The following is a 22,226-nucleotide window of genomic DNA, read 5'->3' as shown; positions in this document are numbered from 1 at the left end:
TGTTTTTCTAAATACCTTGACTGTTCTTGCATGATATGTAGCCATGTTAATTTTAGAATTAGTTGGCCAGGTTCCATGAAACATGTTGTTGGGATTTCATATGGGAATGAATTGGACCTTTCTGATTAATTTTGAAGAGACTTTTTCTTCATATATATTGAGCTTTGCCTTCTGTGAACATATTTTTATTTCACAATCTAGTCAGATGTCTTTTTGAAAAGTATCATCTGTGATGTACAATGTTGGTTTTCAACAATCACACAGAGTCATCTGTCAGTCACCTTAGTACCATCACATTCACATACAGATTCTTGTAGGAACATATGTTTTCAATTTACTCGGATAAATGCCTGGAAGTTCTATTGCTGAGTTGTATGGTAAGTCAATGTTTAACTTCATAATAAACTATAGCAAACTGTCTCTCAAAGTGACTGTACAATTTTTCATTCCCCTTAGCCAGGAAAGATAATTTCGCTGCTCTAAATCCTAACCACCATTTGTTAATGTCAGTTTTTTTTATTATAGCTGTTCTAGGTACACAGTGGTATCTCACTGTGGTTTTAATTTGCATTTCTCTAATGACTAATGAAATTGTCTGACTTTTCATAAGTTTCTTTTTGGTGAACTTTTTTTGTTGAGTTTTCAGAGTTCTTTATATGTTCTAGATATAAGTCCTTTATGAGATACATGATTTACAAACATATTCTACGAGTTTGTGAATTACCTTGTCATTCTCTTAATGTGTTTTGCAGAGGAAGAGTTTTTAATTTTGATTAAGTCCAGTTCATCATCTTTTTTTTATAGATTATATTTTTCATATTATACCTAAAAACTCATCACCAATCTCAAGGTCATGCAGATTTTATTCTAGGCATTTTATAGTTTTATGTGTACACATAGGTTTATGATCCATTTGAGTTAAGGTTTGTACGACTTGTGAGATAGATGTTGAGATTTATTTTTCTGCATATGGATATCCAGTTGTTTCAACATTTGTTTAAAAGACTGTCCTTCTCCATTGAGTTTCGTTTATCCACTTGTCAAATATAAATGACCCTATTTGTATGGGTCTATTTCTGGCTTTGCTTTTCTGTGCTATTAATCTATCTGTCTCTCCTAACATCAATACTACACTGCTTGATTACTCTAGCTTTATAGCCTTGAGATCAGGTTGTGTTAGTCTTCCAGCTTTGTTACTCTTTTTCAGAATTGTTTTAGCTAATCTAATTCCTTTGTCTCTTCCTGTGAACTTTCAAATCAGCTTGTCTGTATCTACAAAAAATCTTGCTGGCATTTTGATTGAGATTACAATCAACATATAAATTAAATTTGTGAGAGAACATCTTAAAAATATTCAGTCTTCCAGTTGATGAAAATTATATTTCTTGATTTATTTAGACAGCCTTTGATTTCTTTTTTTTTTTTTTTTTTTTCTTTTTTTTTTTTGTTGAGACAGAGTCTCGCTTTGTCGCCCAGACTGGAGTGCAGTGGCCGGATCTCAGCTCGCTAGCCTTTGATTTCTTTCATCAGTGTTTTTCTTCTTTTTCAACCTACATGCCATTTATCTTTTTTAACCTTAATGATTAGGACTTCTAGTCAATGTTGAATGGGGAGTGGTGAGGGATGATATCCTTGCCTTTTTCCTGATTTGGGGAGAAAGCGTTTGGTCCTCCACTGTTAACTATTATATTAGAGGCAGGGTTTATTTTTAATTTTTTAAGTTCTGGGATACATGTGCAGGATGTGCAGGTTTGTTACATAGGCAAATGTGTGCCGTGGTGGTTTGCTGCACCTATCAACCTATCACCTAGGAATTAAGCCCAGCATGCACTGTGTAGTATTTTATGGTGCATGTGTACCACAGTTTCTTTATCCAGTTTACTGTTGATGGGCATTCAGGTTGATTTCCATGTCTTTGCTTTGTGAAAAGTGTTGCAGTGAACATATGCATGCATGTGTGTTTATGGTGGATCAATTTATATTCTTTTGGGTATATACCCAGTAATGGGATTGCTGGGTCGAATGGTAGTTCTATTTCAGGTTCTTTGAGGATTGCCATACTACTTTAAATGAACTGGTTGACAGTACCACCGGCAGTATATGTGCATTCACTCTTTTCTGCAGCCTCACCAGAATCTGTTATTTTTTGACTTTTTAATAGTAGCCATTCTGACTGATACAAGGTGGTATCTCATTGCGGTTTTGATTTGCATTTCTCTAATGATTAGTGATATTGAGCATATTTTCATATGCTTTTTGGCCACAGCATATGTCTTCTTTTGAAAAGTGTTCATGTCCTTTGCTCACTTTATTTATTTATTTATTTATTTATTTTAGACAGAGTGTTGCTCTTTCACCAGGCTGGAGTGCAGTGGCGTGATCTCAGCTCACTGCAACCTCTGCCTCCTGGGTTCAAGCAATTCTCCTGCCTCAGCCTCCCAAGTAGCTGGGATTATGGGCATCCACCAACATACCCAGCTGCTTTTTGTATTTTTAGTGGAGACGGGATTTCACCATTTTGATCAGGATGGTCTCAATCTCTTGACCTCATGATCCACCCACCTCAGCCTCCCAAAGTGCTGGGATTATAGGCGTGAGCCACTGCGCCCAGCCTTTGCTCACTTTTTAATGAGGCCATTTATTTTTTGCTTGTAAATTTAAGTTCCTTGTAGATTCTGGATTTTAAACCTCTGTCAGATACATAGTTGCAAATATTTTCTCCCATTATGTAGGTTGCCTGTTTACTCTGTTGATAATTTCTTTTGCTGTGCAGAAGCTCTTTAGTTTAGGTCCCATTTGTCAATTTTTGTTTTTGTTGCAATTGCTTTTGGTGTCTTCGTCATGAAATCTTTGTCAGGGACCATGTCCAGAATGGTATTTCCTAGTTTATCTTCTGAGGGTTTTTATAGTTTTATGCTTTACATCAAGTCTTTAATCCATTTTGAGTTGATTTTTTATATGGCATAATGAAGGAGCCCAGTTTCAGTCTTCTGCATATGGCTAGCCAGTTTTCCCAGCACCGTTTATTGAACAGGGAGTTCTTTCCCCATTGCTTGCTTTTGTCAGCTTTGCAGAGATCAGATGGCTGCAGGTGTGCGGCATTATTTCTGGGCTCTCTATTCTGTTCTATTGCTCTGCATGTCTGTTTTTATGCCAGTACCATGGTGTTTTGGTTACTGTAACCTTCAGCTTTGTTCTTTTTTTTTTTTTTTTTTTTTTTTTGAGACGGAGTCTCGCTCTGTCACCCAGGCTGGAGTGCAGTGGCCGGATCTCAGCTCACTGCAAGCTCCGCCTCCTGGGTTTACGCCATTCTCCGGCCTCAGCCTCCCGAGTAGCTGGGACTACAGGCGCCCGCCACCTCGCCCGGCTAGTTTTTTGTATTTCTTAATAGAGACGGGGTTTCACCGTGTTAGCCAGGATGGTCTCGATCTCCTGACCTCGTGATCCGCCCGTCTCGGCCTCCCAAAGTGCTGGGATTACAGGCTTGAGCCACCGCGCCCGGCCGGCTTTGTTCTTTTTGCTTAGGTTTACCTTGACTATTTGGGCTCATTTTTGTTCCATATGAAATTTAAAATAGCTTTGTTTAATTCTGTGAAGAATGTCTTTGGTAGTTTGATGGGAATAGCCTTGAATCTGTAAATTGTTTTGACAGTGTGACTATTTTAACAATATTGATTCTTCCAATCCGTGAGCCTGGAATGTTTTTCCATTTGTTTGTGTCATCTCTGATTTCCTTGAGCAGTGTTTTGTATTAATAATTCTCATTGTAGAGATTCACCTCCCTGGTTGGTTGTGGTCATTATTATTTTATTTTTGTGGCAATTGTAAATGGGATTACATTCCTGATTTGGCTGTCAGTTTGGATGTTGTTTCTGTATAAAAATGCTAGTGATTTTTGTACATTGATTTTGTATCCTGAAACTTTGCTGAAGTTGTTTATCAGATCAAGGAGCTTTTGTGCAGACTATGGGATTGTCTAGATACAGAATCATGTTGTCCGCAAACAGGTATAGTTTGTTTGCTTCCTCTTTTCCTATTTGGATGCCTTTTATTTCTTTCTGTTGCCTGGTTGCTCTGGCCAGGACTTTCAGGACTATGTTGAATAGGAGTGGTGATAAAGGGTATGTTTAAATCCCTTATGTATTCTGATTATTAATTGCTTGTCAGATGGATATTTGTTAAATATTTTCTCCTATTCTGTGGATTGACGCTTCACTGTGTTGATTATTTACTTTGCTGTATAGAAGATTTTTAGCTTGATGTTAACTCCACTTGTCTATTTTAATTGTGTTGCCTGTGCTTTTGAAGTCTCACACAGAAAAGTTTTGCCCAGACCGATGTCCTGGAGCATTTCTCCAATATTTTCCTCTAGTCATTTCATAGTTTTGGGTCTTATATTTAAGTCTTTAATCTATTTTGATTTGATATTTGTGTATGGTGAGAGATAGTGGTCTGGTTTCATTCTTCATTATGGTTGTTCAGTTTTCATATTGAAAAGACTGTCCTTTCCCCAATGAATGATTTTGGCATGTTTGTCGAAAATGAGTTGGTTCCAAATGAGTTGCTTCCAGTTGTGTAGATTTACATCTGGGTTCTCTATTCTGTTACATTGGTGCCTTTGTCTGAATACGAATTCTTCTAATCCATGAACATGGAATATCTTTCCGTTTTTTTGGTGTTCTCTTCGATTCCTTTCATCAGTGTTGTAGTTTCCTTTGTATTAATATAGGTCTTTCACTTCTTTGGTTAAATTAATTTCTAGATATTTCATATTTGTAACTATTGTAACATTTTCAGAATGTTGTTTGCTGTTGGTGTATATAAATAGTAGTGAATTTTGTATATTGATTTTATATCTTGCAACTTTGCTGAATTCATTTATTGGTTGAAACAGTTTTTTGGTGGAGTCTTTAGGTTTTTCTAATATAAGATCATATTGTTTGCAAACAAGGGTAATTTGACTTCTTCCTTTCCAATTTGGATGCTCTTTATTTATTTCTCTTACCTTATTACCCTGCCTAAGGCTTCTAGTATTATGTTGAATAAAAATAGTGAAAGGGGGCATTCTTGTCTTGTTCCAGATCTTTGAGGGATGGCTTTCAGTTATTCACTGTTTCCATATGATTTTAGCTGTGGATTTGTCATATATGGCCTTAATTATTTTGAGTATGTTCCCTCTATACCTAGTTTGTTGTGGGGGGTTGGGGCTTGTCAGAAAGAGATATTGAATTTCATCAAATGCCTTTTCAGCATATATTTAAATTATATGGTTTTTGTGTTCTTGGTTCTTTTAATATGGTTTTATTGATTTGTGTATGTTGATTTGTGTATATTGAACTATCCTCTATCCCTGGGATGAATCTCACTTGATCATGGTGCATGATCTTTTTAAGGTGTTGCTGAATTCATTTTGCTAATATGTTGTTGAGGATTTTTACATCTGTGTTTATTGGTGATATTGGCATATAGTTTTTTTTTTTTCGTTGTATCCTTGTCTTGTTTTGGTATCAAGGTAATGCTGGCCTTCTAGAATGAATTTGGAGGTGTTCTCTCCTCTTCAAGTTACAGAGCAGAGTTAGAGTTTCCAAGACTGGGGATGGCAGTCCTGCCTTTCCTCTTTGTCTTTGTCCTCAGGCATATTTCTCCCTTTAGGCACTCATGATGTTTCCCATGGGTTGAGGCAGGGACAGGTCTCCTTGCAGAGATCCCCACAATAGTGGGGAAGCTGATGTTGACCTGAGTCTCATTTTTTCTAGTGTAGAAACCTAGGAGTCAGGGAAATTTTTCATGTAGTTGTGCTGGGCAGATTGTGGGGAGAGGCATCATAGATATGGAAGTCCAACTTTCTTACTGTCTGCTCAGAGTTTTTTCACTTCTCTGGAAAAGCTCTAGAAACTGTCTCATACTCATTTGAGTTCTGGGATATTGCTGGTGACTATCTTGCCACTGTATATTTGTTTATTTTCTATGGTTGGGAGCGAAACCTGCTTGCTTCACTGTCATTTTGGAACCTATGGACCCGAGATCCATGCATTATTTAGAAGTGTTACCTTACAAATATTTGGTGACATTCCACTTTTTGTTGTTGTTATTGTTATTGATTTCTAGTTTACTTTTGTTATGGTCTGAGATTATACTTTGTATGATTTTTAAAAATGTGTTAAGTTTTGTTTTATGGCTCAGAATATGATTTATTTTCGTGGATGTTCCATGTTCACTTGAAAGGAATGAGTATTCTGTTGTTGGGTAGAATGTTTTCTAAACATTAATTAGGTAATGTTGGCTCATAGATTGTCTATATCCTTATTGACTTTCTGCTTATTTGTCCTATCAGTTGCCTTAAGAGGAATGCTAATATCTCCAGCTATGAATGTAGACTTGCCTGTGTTTCCTTTTAGATCTGTCAGTTTTGTCTCATATGTTTCAAAGTTTTGTATTAATGCTTACATATTAGCATTGTATGTCATTATAGAACTGAGCCCTTTATCATTATGTAATTTACCTCTTTGTTTGAGAAGTATCTCTCTCTGTTGCCCAGAATGGAGTGCTGTGGTATGATGATAGTTTACTGCTGCCTTGAACTCTTGGGCTCAAGTGATCCTCCCACTTTAGCCTCCCAAGAAGTTAGGACCACAGGTACGCACCACCACACCCAGCTTTTTAATTTTTGTAGAGACAAGGTCTTGCTATATTGCCCTGGCTGGTCTCAAACTCCTGGCCTCAAGTGATCCTTTCACTTTGGCCTCCCAGAGTGTTGGGATTACTGGCATGAGCCACCATACCCAGCCTAATTTACCATTTTGTCTCTGATATTATTTTCTGTTCTGAAGTTTATTTTGTCTGCAATTAATATATCTATTCCTACTTTGTTTTGATTAATGTTTGCATGATACGTTTTTGTCTTTTTTTTTTTGTTTTAACTTTTAACTTATTTATATCTTTTTATGTAGGTGGGTTTTTATAGGCAGCATATAATTGGATCTTGCTTTTTTAACCTAATCTGACAATCTCTACTTTTAACCCATGAGTTAGGACATTCATATTTAAAGTCATTTGATATTGTTGGTTTAACAATCTGTCACCTTGCTGTTTCTGTTGATTCCATTTGTGCTTTATTTCTGTCTTTCTCTAGCTGTCTGTATTTTCTCTAGCTGTCTTTCTCTAGCTGTCTGTATTTTCTCTTTGTCTTTGGTTTCAGGCATTTGAATATGAGATTTGTAGGTATTTATCCTGTTAGATGTTCTCCAAGTTTTTTGAATGTGTAGATGGGTGTCGTTCACTGATTTTGGAAAATTCTTGACCGATGTTTTTCATTGATCATTGCCACTCCTATTTCCACTCTCTTCCTCCTCTTGGGATTCTGATTATGTCCACGTTACAACGTGTGGTACTGTCCCACAGCTCCTCTGCTCAGTTTCTTCTTGTTGTTTGCTTTTTGGATTTTTTCCTTTCTTTCTCTACTACTTTTTCTTCTTAAATTCAATTTGAATAATTTCTGTTGACCTGCCTTGTACTTAACCAATTTTTTTTTTTTTTTTTTTGAGACGGAGTCTCGCTCTGTCACCCAGGCTTGAGTCTAGTGATGCGATCTCAGCTCACTGCAGTCTCCGCCTCCTGGGTTCAAGCGATTCTCTTGCCTCAGCCCCCAAGTAGCTGGGATTACAGGCACACACCACCATACCCGGCTAGTTTTTGTATTTTTAGTAGAGACATGGTTTCTCCATGTTGGTCAGGCTGGTCTCGAACTCCTGACCTCAGGCGATCCATCGCCTCAGACTCCCATAGTTCTGGGATTACAGGTATGAGCCACTGCGCGCAGCCAGCCAATTCTTTCTTTGGCTATATCAAGTTTACCTGTGACTCTGTTGAAGGCCTTCTTTATTTCTGTTACTGTGCTCTTAATTTCTATCATTGCCATTTGGCTCCTTCTTACAGTTTTAATATGTGTGATGAATTTGCCTCTCTGATCGTTCATATGTTCTACTTTTTTCATTAGAGCATTTAACATGTTAATCATTATTTTAAATACCCTCCTGAAAGTTTCAGCCTCTTTTTTACATCTGATTTTGAAATTGTTGATTTGTCTCTTCAGGCTTTTGTTCCGTTGACTTTTTGGATATCTTGTGATTTTTGTTGTTGATGAAAGCTGAACATTTTGTGTAGGAGCCTTGACCCTGCCTTTAGTGTAGGCCATGCCTTTCATGTCTGCAGGATTGAGCTGTTCTGGTCAGGAGTTGGGTTGGGTTTCACGTTTGTGGTCCACTTGACTTTAGGTCTCCCACTTAGATTTGGATCTTCCCTTTGCACAGCTCCCCAGAGAGAATGTGTTTCTTACAGCTTTCCCACCTCTATTTCAGTGTTATCTTTACTCAACCCTTGTTAGATTGGCCTTGAGGTGAAGGTGAGGGGGCAGGTAAGGAAGGGGATATTCTCTGATGTTCTAATTAAGTTTCTTTTCTAGGCAGACTGTAAATTTGGGCCTCCAGGTTTCTGATCCTCTCTCAGAATGTGGGGCCTGGCAGGTATTCCTGTCCCTCCTTCAGGCTAAGGCTTTCATCTATCCCATTTCTCCTGTCTGCAGTGGGCTTCCACCAGTGCACTATATAGCTACAATTTTGTCGCCCTTGCCTCTGAAGATTAAGGCTTTGGTTTTGTAGGGGAGATAGATCTGAAGTGGATTTCAACAGTGATTTTCTTTCCTCTCTCCCTGTCAGCATTAGAGTAGAAGCTTTCTCAGGACCTCCCCCAGTCTTCCCTGTGCTAGAGGGTTTCAGCCTTGCTATGTCTGGAGCTGCCAGCTTCACACTCTCATGTTAGCCTACATTTAGCCTTTAGCAAGCTATATAGATTTCTAGCTAAATATCTTTACCAGCTTCACTAGCATTTGGTGGTATCTGTCCTAGGTATTCAAATGTTCACCTTCCCATAGGCGCCTTTTTCTTCTGTTATCATTCTCAATCCATTGCTTTATTTTTTCTTCAGAAAATGTTCTAATACAAAAGCCTAAAAATAATAAACATTTTTGTATATACTACCCAGAATTGACAGCTAACATTTTATCTTTTCTTCAAGTTTATTTTGTAATTAATAGAACTTTAAAAATAAAGTTGAAGGTTATTTTGTTTTCCATTGTCAGTCTCATTCTCTACCCCAACACCAATTGGAGTGTTCTTTTAAATAATAAAGTGTTCTCACTCCTAGAGATCTTGCTTCATTAGATCTGGCATATTGGTTGGGAATATATAGCATATGCTTCTGAGACCCTCTGATATCTGTCCACTGAAGAAGGAGAAAGATGAGACATTTTAGTTCCAAGAGAGAGGAGGTCATAACTAGGTGGCTCTTAATAAGGATGTAATGCTTATAAAATTATTTTTCCTTGTTTTGAAATATACAATAAATTATTAACTATAGTCACTCGATTGTGCTGCTGAACACTAATTGTTATTCTTCCTAACTATATTTTTATACCTATTAGCCATCCCCTCTGAATCCCCACATCTCCACTACTTTTTCCGTCTTCTGGTAACCATCATTCTAGTCTCTGTCTCCATGACTTCAATGGAATGTTCCTAACACAAATAAATGATAAAATGTTTGAGGTGATAGATATCCCAAATACCCTGATTTGATCATTACATTTTGTATGTTTGTATCAAATTATAACATATACCCCATAAATATATGCAGCTTTTCTGTATCCATAATAATTAAAAATTAAAAATTAAAAAATTTTTTTTTCCTAGAGTTGCTTTGATTCCATAGTTTTGCTGCTTACATGGGGAATCCAAAATTTAAGTTTCTTAGAGCTGATTGAAGCTACCTTATAACTTCTCAAAGCAGTAATATATGACTGCAGAGGATGAAAAACTCTTAAGTTACTACTATTTTTGAAGAAACTAGGTATTCTTTGAATTAGAAATTTGTTAGGGGAATCTGTCATCTCTTCCTTCTTTCTTTCCTGCATGCACATTTATTAGATGCTATGTCTGTGTCTGCACTGCTTTGTAACAAATCTTCTCAAAATTTAGTGGCTTAAGGCAGTATTGACTTACCATTTCTCTTTATTCTGTAGGTTGACAGTTGGGGCACTTTTTCTGCTGGTATTGTTCATACTGTGGGGGTCATTCAGTACTAGATTAGAGCTTGAGGATTCGAGTTATTCTGACAGACCTGTATAGCAGTTCAGGCTGATAACTGGAGTTTCTTGGTTCTTTTCTACATGGCCTTTCATCTTCCAAGAGTTAGACTATGATTCTTCACATCATAATGGCTTAGGGTTCCAGAAAGAAAAGAGTAGAACTTGCAATATCTCTTAAGCCCTATGCCCAAGAACTCATACGATGATACTTCTGCCACGTTATATTAGTCTAAGCAAGTCACAAGGCTAGCCAGATTCAAAAGAATGGAAAAATAGACTCAGTTTCCTGGTGAGAAGTGGCAAGGTCACATTGCAAATGAGTCTGGACATGGGAAGGAGTTATTCACTTGTGGCCTTTTTAATAATCTTCCACAAATGCCTATAAGTTGGGCACCATGCTTAGTTCTAGTGATAGAAGATAAGTAGCTTATTTCAGTATCTTAATTTTGTTTTATATATTTGATAATTTGTGATGCAAGTTCACTTTGCACTGGTATTAATCCCATGGGAGGACTGTAAAACACCTTGCCAATACTGTGTACCAGTATCAATCCACTGGCATGAGTGTGGTGAGACAGAACACTCACACAACAAGTTTAGGGAAGCAATTTTATTGCTCACAGATACGCAGCAAGTGACAGACACCTAAGGATTCATGGCAAGCTCATCCCCCAAAGCTTAGGATAGCTGCCCAGGAGGATGGAATCTCACGTGCACATCCTTCATGTTGCACCACGGCTGAGGAACTCTGAAAGCCTGCTCTGCCCTGGGTTTTATACCTAGGAGCAACTTGATGAGCTGTGCTGAAGCATTGCAAGACATCCTGTTCTAGGAGCAATAGGAACAGATCTTGGCCTTACTGGCAATTCCTTCATATTTCTTGCATTTCCAGCACATCATTCTACAGTTATTCTGAGATTTACAAGTGAGAAAGCGAGGAAGAGCTGGGTTGCCAAGATCTTTCGGGGACTTGGCCTACAATAACATCATATAAAATGTATTTTTTTCCCCTCAATGTTCTTCACATTCTCAATTTTAATTGTTCATTGTATAATTTTGAGTGAGTTATTGCTATTTAGTAGAAGTGGAAAATCTTCAATATTCTTGAGTGTGTTGGCATATAGATATTTGCATAATCTACATAAAGATTATCTGTAAAGTGAGATATAAAGTGTGGGTGTGTGTACAATTCGTAAATGATTACATATTTAAGTCATTAATTTCATAAATATTTGGATGCCTCTGTGCCAGGCATTGGTTCATGTAGCAGTAAATAAGAGAGAAACGTTCCTTGCCGGGCACGGTGGCTCACGCCTGTAATCCCAGCACTTTGGGAGGCCGAGGCGGGCGGATCACAAGGTCAGGAGATCGAGACCACGGGGAAACCTCGTCTCTACTAAAAATACAAAAAATTAGCCGGGCGAGGTGGCGGGCGCCTGTAGTCCCAGCTACTCGGGAGGCTGAGGCAGGAGAATGGCGTGAACCCGGGAGGCGGAGCTTGCAGTGAGCTGAGATCCGGCCACTGCACTCCAGCCTGGGCAACAGAGCGAGACTCCGTCTCAAAAAAAAAAAAAAAAAAAAGAAACGTTCCTTTTTCTCAGAGAACTTCAATTTTTTGTGGCAAGAGATGTAAAACAGATTTATGTTAGTGAAGAAAGTGTTTTCAGAAAAACAAATATAGAAGAAGAGGATAGAGAGTCATGGGTCTAAAGTGTGCACTCAAAACATTTTACATTGTCTAATTATCTTGTACCAATAATTCTCAATTTTTCCCAACTGAGTTTGCTAGAAGGATGGATACATTCCCATCAATAACAGTAGCACCTTAAGGCTATGATTCTCTATCAGGTAAGGCAGAGATGACAGGCAAATGAGAATAGGAGTGGGAGTGGGAGATACAAGTACAGTTTACCCTTAAGCTTGTGTGAGTTAGAGATACTGACCCCTCATGTTGTTAAAAAATATATGTATAACTTTGGACTCCACTAAAACTTAAGTACTAATAGCCTACTGTTGACTGGATGCCTTACTGATAAAGTCAATTAACACATATTTTTCATGTCACATGTATTATATTCTGTATTTCTTACAACAGAGTAAGCTAGATAAGTAATGTTATTAAGAAAGTCATAGGAAGAGAAAATATATTTTTCATTAAATAGAAGTGGATCATCATAAAGGTCTTTATCCTCATAGTCATGTTGAGTAGGCTGAGGAGGAAATGGAAGAGGAGAGGCTGGACTTGCTGTTTCAGGTGGCAAGGTGGGAGGAAATCTATGTATAAGTAAACCTGTGCAATTTAAGCCCTTGTTGTTGTTAATTGTCTGTTTGTCTTTTTTAAATGTTCTCCCAAGTGATTCTAACGTGCTCCTGGGGAGCTATGCCCATCTGTTGAGAATCTATCTCAAGTTATTCTTTAGAGAATGTGACCATTAAGTATGCTTCTGTGAAATCATATTAACTATCAAATTATAGCCTTATATTTAATGAATGACATCTTTTATGTTCAAAATAGCTATAATGTAAATCTAGTGAACATGTAATTCTAATAAAAATAGACATATTTATGCTACATTTTTAACATATGCCTTTTTGTGGGGGGAAAAATAAATAGAAAAACAAAGATTTTTTTTAACCTGTTGAATTGGTAGTTTGGTTTGCAAATCCAAACTTACTAAACTACAAAACTACAATTCAAATTTTATATCAACACATTTTCAAATGAGGAAAGTAAGTATGAATTTAGGAAACATTTTTATTACTGAGGAGCTAGTAACTTTCCAGAACTAATAATGGAAATTCACTGTATGAAATTGCATTTCTTTTATGAACTGTAACAAGATATGTGGCCTCATAGTTTCGATTCACTTAGCCACCAACTGATTGGTCTTTTGACTAGAAATTCAAAATACAGTTTTAAATTGAGCTGTTATGAAACTGAAAAAGCTAAACAAATTTTCAACTTTGTCAGATTACTGTAATTATAAATAACCCAATTTCTACATGCTATCTTTCATATAATGTGGGCCTGACAAATTAGCAAATTAAATTTTAGTGTGTGCAGCAATGTTAAGTACTTGTCTGAATATCTGAAGCTAACTTTTACATATTCTTACTTGCAAATAGAACAGGCCAAAGAACAGTCACTCTGCCATATGCGTATCATTAAGGCTTGGTAGAAAGTTTCGGGAGGAAAGAAGAGAATACAAAGAATAACGCATTACTAAAGTTCTCCTTCCCTCCAATCTCTACCTTTTCCTCTATCATGCAAAACTGTCCCTGTGCAAACCTGAATTAAGCAAAGACACATGGCATCTTCCAGGGAGTTTGCTGAGCTCTAGGTTAAAGTGGTTTTCTAACCCCTTGAGATATGCCAAATGATAATGGTTGCAGTACCGCCAGCAAGAATTTCAGTCTGGAAGCTGGAACAACTTTAAAACTATTCTGTGTATCCATCCAGGTTGCTTCCTTTTGAATAAAATATGGTGACTTCTCTTGCCTGATGAGGTAATCTCTAGGCGTACATTTAATATTTGCCTTCTAGAAAGAATAAAATTAAAGGTACTAAAATTCTGATCATACACATTTCAGACAACTCCGTTTTAGTGAACTGTAGCCCCTTATTGCAAGAGCAGATATTAGTTTGTGGCATTTGGTATATTTTAATCATTGAAAAATAAAGAAAACTTTAATCCGGTATTTCACGACGCTAACTTTTTTTTGTCTCCTTTGCCACTACTTCCCAGTATTTGCTTTTGGCAGCACTCTAGTTGTCCTACATCTAGACAACCAGCAAGTGAAGAGCATTTTCAGTTTAGCAAATCTTTTGGGGGTCCCCAAAAAGGAGAACAGTTTTGTTGAAACTTGTCTGTAATTGGTCCTCTGTTAATTAACTCATTGAAGACATGGTATAACAGAAAAAGATCAGATACTTTTTATTTTAATTGTAAAAATTAAAAAGTAATTGAAGCAGTAGTCATGACAGAGTTTTTACAGAGTAGTCGTTAACCAAATTCTAGTTCCTTGATAGACTAGAGACAGTGTAAACAACCACCAAATTTTTCACAGTGATTAGAAACCTTCAATATTAGTAATTTACCCTTATGTCCAAATACATCATGGTACTGACTTTAAAACAAGATGTTTGACTAACTGCTTTCTCTTTTTATAAAATAAATGTGTTTGAACAGAAACCAAGCTCACGGAAAATGTACTTATCTGGGTATGGTGTGGAGCTAGCAATTAAGAGTACAGAATACAAAGCATTGGATGATACCCAAGTTACAAGTAAGTTCTCTATCTCATACTTGAGTAGAATGAAAAGTTGGAGGCTTTTACATACTTTAGTTTTTTAAAAATTTAATGAGTATAATCCTACATATGTTCATTTGAGGCTAGAGATAGGGTGGACATGTTCTTCATTAAAATTTGGAATTTTAAGCTGAAAGAAATGTATTTAATATTATTGGTTATCAAAATTTCTTTTAAAATATGAAATTGTATGTTATTTTGCTTATACCCGATGGGTTCCCAACCATTTCAGCACCATATAACAATTGATAGTATATGTAAGGTACATTGTGGCAATAGATAAGGCTGATTATTGCTAGAGGTGAGTGGCATAGGCATTTGGGTCTCGCCCATGTAAGGAAGTTTTGTCTGAAATGTTTATTTGTAATGAAATTAGGATGGCAATTTGTTTTTTCTTTCCTGAAGCAGGATGAGAGAGGCCTATGAATTGTTTAGATGAGGTAGATTCATTAGATTTGTGATCTACCAGCCAGTATCTATCTGTATTATGTGAACTAAATGCATACTCTAGATGAAGAGACTCTGGAGACTTAAATAAACTAAACGAGTTCTCGGAACACTTATGGAAGTCTTTTATTACCTGGTTCATGTCAGATTTATTTATGCCTGATTCTTGGTTAAGAGTTTTACGTTTATTCTTTTATACGCACTCAGATGAGACTCCTGCTACAACTTTGTTTTTTCATAGAGAGGCCCTGCCTTGATCACAGACTTCTCTCTGGCTCCTCCTACTGAGTGTGCTTCAAATAAAGATCTGTATTACTGTAATTTAAATATTTTTGGTTAAAGAGTTACTGAAAAAGTGTAGTAAAAATAATACTCTGATTTTATGTATTTCTGTATAGCTTGTGTATAGTTTTACAATGCTTTATAATTTACTCTCTTGTAATCATCATAGTAATTTAAGGCATTTTTAGTTATTCTTGCACTTATAGAATTTTCTTTAAAAAGTCACGTGTATCATCTGTATTATTATGTACTGCATTCTGTCATCAACCTTTTACACACACTTGGAATATGTCTTTGTCAATTCTAGTTGCCACTCCTTAGAGCAGTTCTCTTTTTTTCTCTTTGTATACATGTGTCAGACCTTTAACTAGCCATCTCTCTGATCTTTGGTCTTCAGTGCCCTCAATCTCAGCACCCCTCAAAACAGATTAATCAATCTGATCTCCACGGTACTTTCCAAATGAACTTTTGATGTTGAAAATCTGTGATTCCACTGGTTAAATCCTTTGGTGGCTCCCTATAACCTCTCTCAAAAATTCAGAACATAGCAAACAAAGCTTTTCGCAGTCTGATTGCTTTCTGCCTTTTTACTGTCCTTCAGCCCTCTCTCAATTTGTGTCCTCTTGCCTGAGACACTAAACTACTTACTATTTAGAATAATTTTCTGTTCCCTGGATGTTTTTATGCATGGGCTCCATGGGAAGTCTTTACGACCTCTCCTGCATTCATCCCTTAGCATATGCTATTCCTTCTGCCTACCACTGTCTTCGCTTCTTTCATTTCCTCTAAAGACTTCACATCTTTTTCTTTTTTTTTCCGTAAGATGGAATCATTGCTCTGTCGCCCAGGCTGGAGTGCAGTGGTGCGATCTCAGCTCACTGCAACCTCTGCCTCCTGGATTGAAGCAATTCTCTTGTCTCAGCCTCCTGAGTACCTGGGATTACAGGCACCTGCCACCACACCTGGCTAATTTTTGTATTTTTAGTAGAGACGGGGTTTCACCATGTTGGCCAGGCTGGTCTTTAACTCCTGACCTTGTGATTCACCCACCTCAGCCTCTCAAAGTGCTGGGATTACAGGCATGAGCCACCACACCCGGCCAGGCTTCGTATCTTTTAAGATTCAAATATATCAGTCCGTGCCTCTGAGACGGCTGCCTATCTTGCCGCTCTGTTAGAGAATGCGCTTCTTTTTTCTATATCCCATATCTTTCTTTGCCGCCTTTTAGAAAAGTTCATGGTCTGTATCTTTTGTGTGTCTGTTGTTCTTGGTGTCTATCCTGTCATAGACACCTCATAGCAGTCAATAAATGTTTGCCCAATGAATGAATGAACAAACAAGAGGAAAAGGATGACTAGATGAAAGTACCCAGGGTACTCTGATAGAGAGCCACCCCACACACTGTAAGAGGTCACAGTCCTTGTAATCCTAAAGTACCTGTCACATATTCCACCAACCAGACTGTACAGTATAATTATTTGGTATGTAAGAGAAAAGGGAAATGACTATAAAATATTATATCTTTATTCTTTGAGTCCATGAGTTTTGGTGTCTTTCTAAATATTCCTTGATTAAAGGTGTTGGAAATATGCAGGAACTTATATTTAAACTTAGAGTTTGGACCTCCTGCCTCACTTAAAAGCTAAACCCAGCATTTGTTACAGGCCTTTTGGCTTATTTCTGATTATAAAATAGAACTTGACTATTAACTAATCTATAAAGCACTTTATTATAGTTGCTAAGTATTTAATCAAGCATGTTCAAAAAGACAGCTCACACTCAGGAATGTTAGCCTGTACATATGCATATATATGTATTAATCTGGTTCATGAAGGAAAAACAAGGTAAAACAAATAGAATTTCATTTCATTGTGAGTTTTTTTTTTTTTTTTTTTTTTTTTTTTAAGAGACAGTCTTACTCTCACCCAGACTGGAGTGCAGTGATGTGATCTCGGTCCACTGCAACCTCCACCTCCCGGGCTCAAGCCATTCTCCTGTCTCCCAAGTAGTTGGGACTGCAGGTGCATGCCATCACACCTGGCTAATTTTTGTATTTTTAGTAGAGACAAGGTTTCACCATGTTGGTCAGGCTGGCCTCGAACTCGTAACATGAAGTGATTTGCCCACCTCGGCCTCCCAGAGTGCTGGGATTACAGGTGTGAGCTGCCACACCAGGCCAAGTTCTTCTAATTTTTCATTACATGTTCTTTTCCCAGTCTGAAAATATTTTTGTTTTATTTTGGTTTTGTTTCCAAAATGTAGCTGTGACTAATACTACTATAGAGGATGAGACTGAAGCAAATGAAGTTCAAGGATTTCTCTTTGGGAAACTAAAGTAAGTCTGAATGGAAATTAAATTGGTATTATTATACCCATTTGTTTTTAAGGAATTAATTTGATATACTGTTTTGCCATATGTTTCACCTTTCTTTTATGTAGAAAGTACAAACACACACACACACACACAATTGTTTTTATTTATTACAGAAGTAACACATGGCTAATGTCAAAAAGCTACGGAAAGCAAAAAAGCACATTTAAAAATAATGACTAATTTCACAGCTAAAGAGATAACTCATAATGTTTTGATGTACAGTATGTTTTTCCAGTCTGAATATTTTTATAGCAACAAACGCATACACAGCATATTGTTTTGCACAGTAGAACTATAGCGTATAGCTGTTTTTTTCACATCTTGTGGATAGTTCATCATTTATTGAAACAGTCCCATAGAACAGGACTTTAAATTATTTCCCTACTTTTTCATTTAATTTTTTGTGTGTACCAGTTTGTGTGCATTGCAGATTTTCCTTAGCACAAATTTCAGGAAAATAGTTGATAAACTATATGTACTTCTTGAAATTTTTGATTCATACATGTAAACTACCCTCATAAAATTGTACTAACATGTACACTTACCCGAGGATGTGAAATGTGTTCATTTCCCAGAACTTTAACAACCAATCATACTATTTTTAAAAATCTTTTTCAGTTTAAGAAGTGAAATGGTGTTTCTTTTTTTTTTTTTTTTTTAAAAAAAGGTGCATATAATTTACTGGGCTGAACCAGTTTTATAATTCATCTCCAAGAAAGTCAACTATTGGCAGTTTATTACTGCAAGGATTAACTTTTTTTCATGTTTATTGGCTTTGGAATTTCTTCTTGGGAAAATTGCTTGTTCTTGACTTGTGCTTATTTGTTCTTGCTGTGTTTATATCTTTTTTACTAATTATAACAGCTCTATAAAAAAATTCTAAAACCTTTGCCATATATTGAATTACTTACTGTTGAAGTTTATTTTCATATTAATCTTAAAAATGGAAATTTTTTCATTAGATGAAACTGTTATGTTTACATTGAGAGTGGGATTTTATTTCTGAAACTCTGGTAGTGTCTGTGGGATAACTAGAAAATTTGAAATTTAAGACTTTCGATACTTATGGTTGGTCACTGTTAAATATGCATGTTTTTCTCCTTTTACCCAGAATAAGTTATTTGTCCCATAAATAAAGTTCATTTTATAGAATGGCTAAACCTCAAAGACATGAAACAACAAACATAAGGCAACAAACAAATTGTTAAATATTTATTAGCCTTGTAGCATTTTTTGATCGTGTTCTTCATTTACACTATATGGTGCTATCACCATCCAAATTATGATTTCCCATATTTGAAAGTAGTAATTTTCTTTATTCTAACACAGCTGCCATGAAAGTCAAGTAAATAATTGGTATAGTACATACTTATTTAGGAAGTTTCTAAATTTGGAGAGAATAAATAATGCAATTTAGTAATAAAGTAGTTTTAACAATTCATGGCATATAATAAACATTAATGTGTTTGTTAAACATGAATAAAATAAATGAAAATTATAAAGTTATTATTTGTTAAAATAGTTTCACAAAATGCTGCCAAGAAAAAAATACTTCCTAAATTGAATTTCTTTTGAGGAAAAAAATTAAGTAAATCATTATTTTTTAAAATAAATATTGTAGTAATAATGTTAGCTAATATATACTATTTTTAAACTCAGTGTTATTTTTACTGTTTTTTAATAAATTAACTTGGCAAGCTGTGGTGAATATTTCTCTTTATTGCTTTATTGTTAAGGCAGTTTTAATACATCTGACATTCATAAAGTATGAGATATTTAAAATCACTTTTCATATGATACATTTGACTTAGTGTGCTTAGAGAAACAGGAGTTGATAAAGTTCTGACAGAAAACTAAAAACTTTATAGAATCTAGAACTTTACTGATCTAATGAGTTATGAAAATCATTGATAATATTGGGTCTTTAGCTTGAACAAATATATAGCCCAAAAGAAGAGAAAACATTTATTAGTTGAAATTTCTGTACTACAGATTACCATTTCATATACACATGTAAGTAACGTTTCAAAAATTAAAGTTATACCCCCCCCTTTTTTTTCCTGCCACGCTGATTGAAGACAAGGAATAGGATGGTGAGTGCTCTCTGAATACTTGTGAATGGGGATGGCTGTAATTTCATGTACATTTTCCCTTATTTACAGGTGAAAGTTTATGATTTCTTTATCCAGGCAAAATTAATTAAAGACATATTTTTATTAATACCTTTAGTTCTTGTTTAGTATTACAGTCATTTATGAAGGACTTTCAGGTTGGTTCTCCTGGTGATGAGTAGATAACTATATACAGTAAGGGTAAGATTTTTGGAGACTATGCTAATTTATATGGATAACTGTGTTACATTTTTAAAGTATGTTGGCCAAGCAGTATACTAGTGGCCTTAAAATGTTAATACGTCTTATAAAATGGGTTTATTCTAAGTAAGATATTTATTTAGCAGCGAACAATACATTTTTATCCCATTTTCAGCTATCTCAACATCTTGGAATTTATACTTCTTTTCTCTTTTGAATATAACTTTTTATGGGATTAAATTGCATTTTCTCCAAAAGATCACGTGGAACACTGGGCTATTTTTATTTGTATTTTATTTTATTTCAACTTCTATTTTAGACTCAAGACGTACACGTGCAAGTTTGTTACATGGATATGTTATGTGATGCTGAGGTTAGGGTTATGAATGATCCCATCACCCAGGTAGTGAGCATAGTACCCAACAGGTACTATGCCCTTGCCATCTCCCCACTCTAATAGTCCCCAGTGTCTATTATTCCCATCTTTATGTCCATGTATACCCAATGCTTATAAGTGAGAACATATTTGTTTTTCTGTTCCTGTGTTAATTCACTTAGGATAATGGCCTACAGCTGCATTCATGTTGCTGCAAAGGGCAGGATTTTCCATGGTGGTATATGTATCACATTGTCTTTATCCAATTTGCCATTGATGGCACCTGGGTTGATTCCATGTCTTTGTTATTGTGAATAAGTGCTATGATGAACATATGAGTGCATGTGTCTTTTCGTCAGAATGATTTATTTTCCTTTGGGTGCATACCCAGTAATGAGATTACTGGGTTGAGTGGTAGTTTGAAATTCTTTGAGAAATCTCCAAACTGCTTTTCACAGTGGCTGATCTAATTTACATTCCCACCAACAGTGTATAAGCATTCCCTTTTCTCTTCAGCCTTGCCAGCATCTGTTACTTTTTGACTTTTTGATAATAGCCATTCTGACTGGTGTGAGAGGGTATCTCATTGTGGTTTTGACTTACATTTCTCTGATTAGTGATGTTGAGCATTTTTTCATGTTTCTTGGCTGCTTATATGTTTTCTTGTGGGAAGTGTCTGTTCATGTCTTTTGCCTAGGAAACCCTAAAGACCATCATAAGGCTCCTAGAACTGATAAACAACTTCTGTAAGTTTCAGGATACAAAATCAGTGTACAAAAATCAGTAGCATTAGTAAAAGCCAATAATGTTCAAGGTGAGAGCCAAATCAAGCAGGCAATCCCATTTACAATAGCCACACACACACACAAACTATATAGAATACATCTAACCAAGGAGGTGAACCATCTCCACAGGGAGAACTACAAAACACTGCTGAAAGAAATCATAGATGATACAAACAAATGGAAAAACATTCCATGCTCATGGATTGGAAGAATGAATGTCGTTAAAATGGCCATACTGCCAATCTACAGATTCAATGCTGTTCCTGTCAAACTACTAATGTCATTTTTACAGAATTAGAAGAATCTATTCTAAAATTCATATGGCTATTCATTTTTAAAAGGAAATAGTTCTTCCATAGTGACTCAGTGATTGCTCATTTCAAAGCAAAAATCGTTTGCTTTGAGGTACTTTATGAGTAATACATGTGTTGCCTAAATTATATAAAGAATTTTAGCAGTGAAAGTTACTAAGATGATGATTAAATATTGGTATAGTAGCTCTTATAAACTTATAATCCTATAACTTAAAATGTTGAAAAAGGAAATGTTTAATTCATAGTGAACTTCTTTAAGAAAGAAATGCCGTTGTACTTTTACTATCTTGGCAATTTTGATTTGTTTTCAAAACATGATCCCACATTGTAGTAAACCTATAAGATATTGACACTGTACTATATATATTTATTCATAATTATAAGATTACCATATTTATGTATATTCTGTATTTTTTTATTTGACTTTTCAAAGTCTTCTTGTCTATTGAATATTGAAAATATTTGTTTTCAATGAGACGCCATCTCATGCCAGTTAGAATGGCAATCATTAAAAAGTCAGGAAACAACAGATGCTGGAGAGGATGTGGAGAAATAGGAACGCTTTTACACTGTTGGTGGGAGTGTAAATTAGTTCAACCATTGTGGAAGACAGTGTGGCAATTCCTCAAGGATCTAGAACCAGAAATACCATTTGACCCAGTGATCCCATTACTGGTGTATACCCGAAGGATTATAAATCATTTTACTATAAAAACACATGCACATGTATGTTGATTGCAGCATTATTCACAATAGCAAAGACTTCGAGCCAACCCAAGTGCCCATCAATGATAGACTGGATAAAGAAAATGTGGCACATATACACCATAGAATACTGTGTGTCCATAGAAAAGGATAAGTTCATGTCCTTTTGCAGGGACATG

At 36.0% G+C, this 22,226-nt stretch overlaps 1 protein-coding gene across 1 annotated transcript in view; it reads left to right on the top strand.

The window, feature by feature from the left end:
* UGGT2 (UDP-glucose glycoprotein glucosyltransferase 2) overlaps window positions 1–22,226 on the top strand; it is a 262,317-nt gene that overhangs the window by 35,638 nt on the left and 204,453 nt on the right. The window contains exons 6-7 of the mRNA XM_025364677.1: window positions 14,332–14,428; window positions 17,444–17,516. Coding sequence (XP_025220462.1) covers window positions 14,332–14,428; window positions 17,444–17,516 — 170 coding nt within the window. The remainder of the gene's footprint in view (window positions 1–14,331; window positions 14,429–17,443; window positions 17,517–22,226) is intronic.

The sequence above is a fragment of the Theropithecus gelada genome, chromosome 17, assembly GCF_003255815.1.
Source record: "Theropithecus gelada isolate Dixy chromosome 17, Tgel_1.0, whole genome shotgun sequence".
NCBI classification, from domain to species: Eukaryota; Metazoa; Chordata; class Mammalia; order Primates; family Cercopithecidae; genus Theropithecus; species Theropithecus gelada.
The sequence above is the reverse complement of the archived record's forward strand: the minus strand, read 5'-3'. Positions and strand labels throughout refer to the sequence as shown.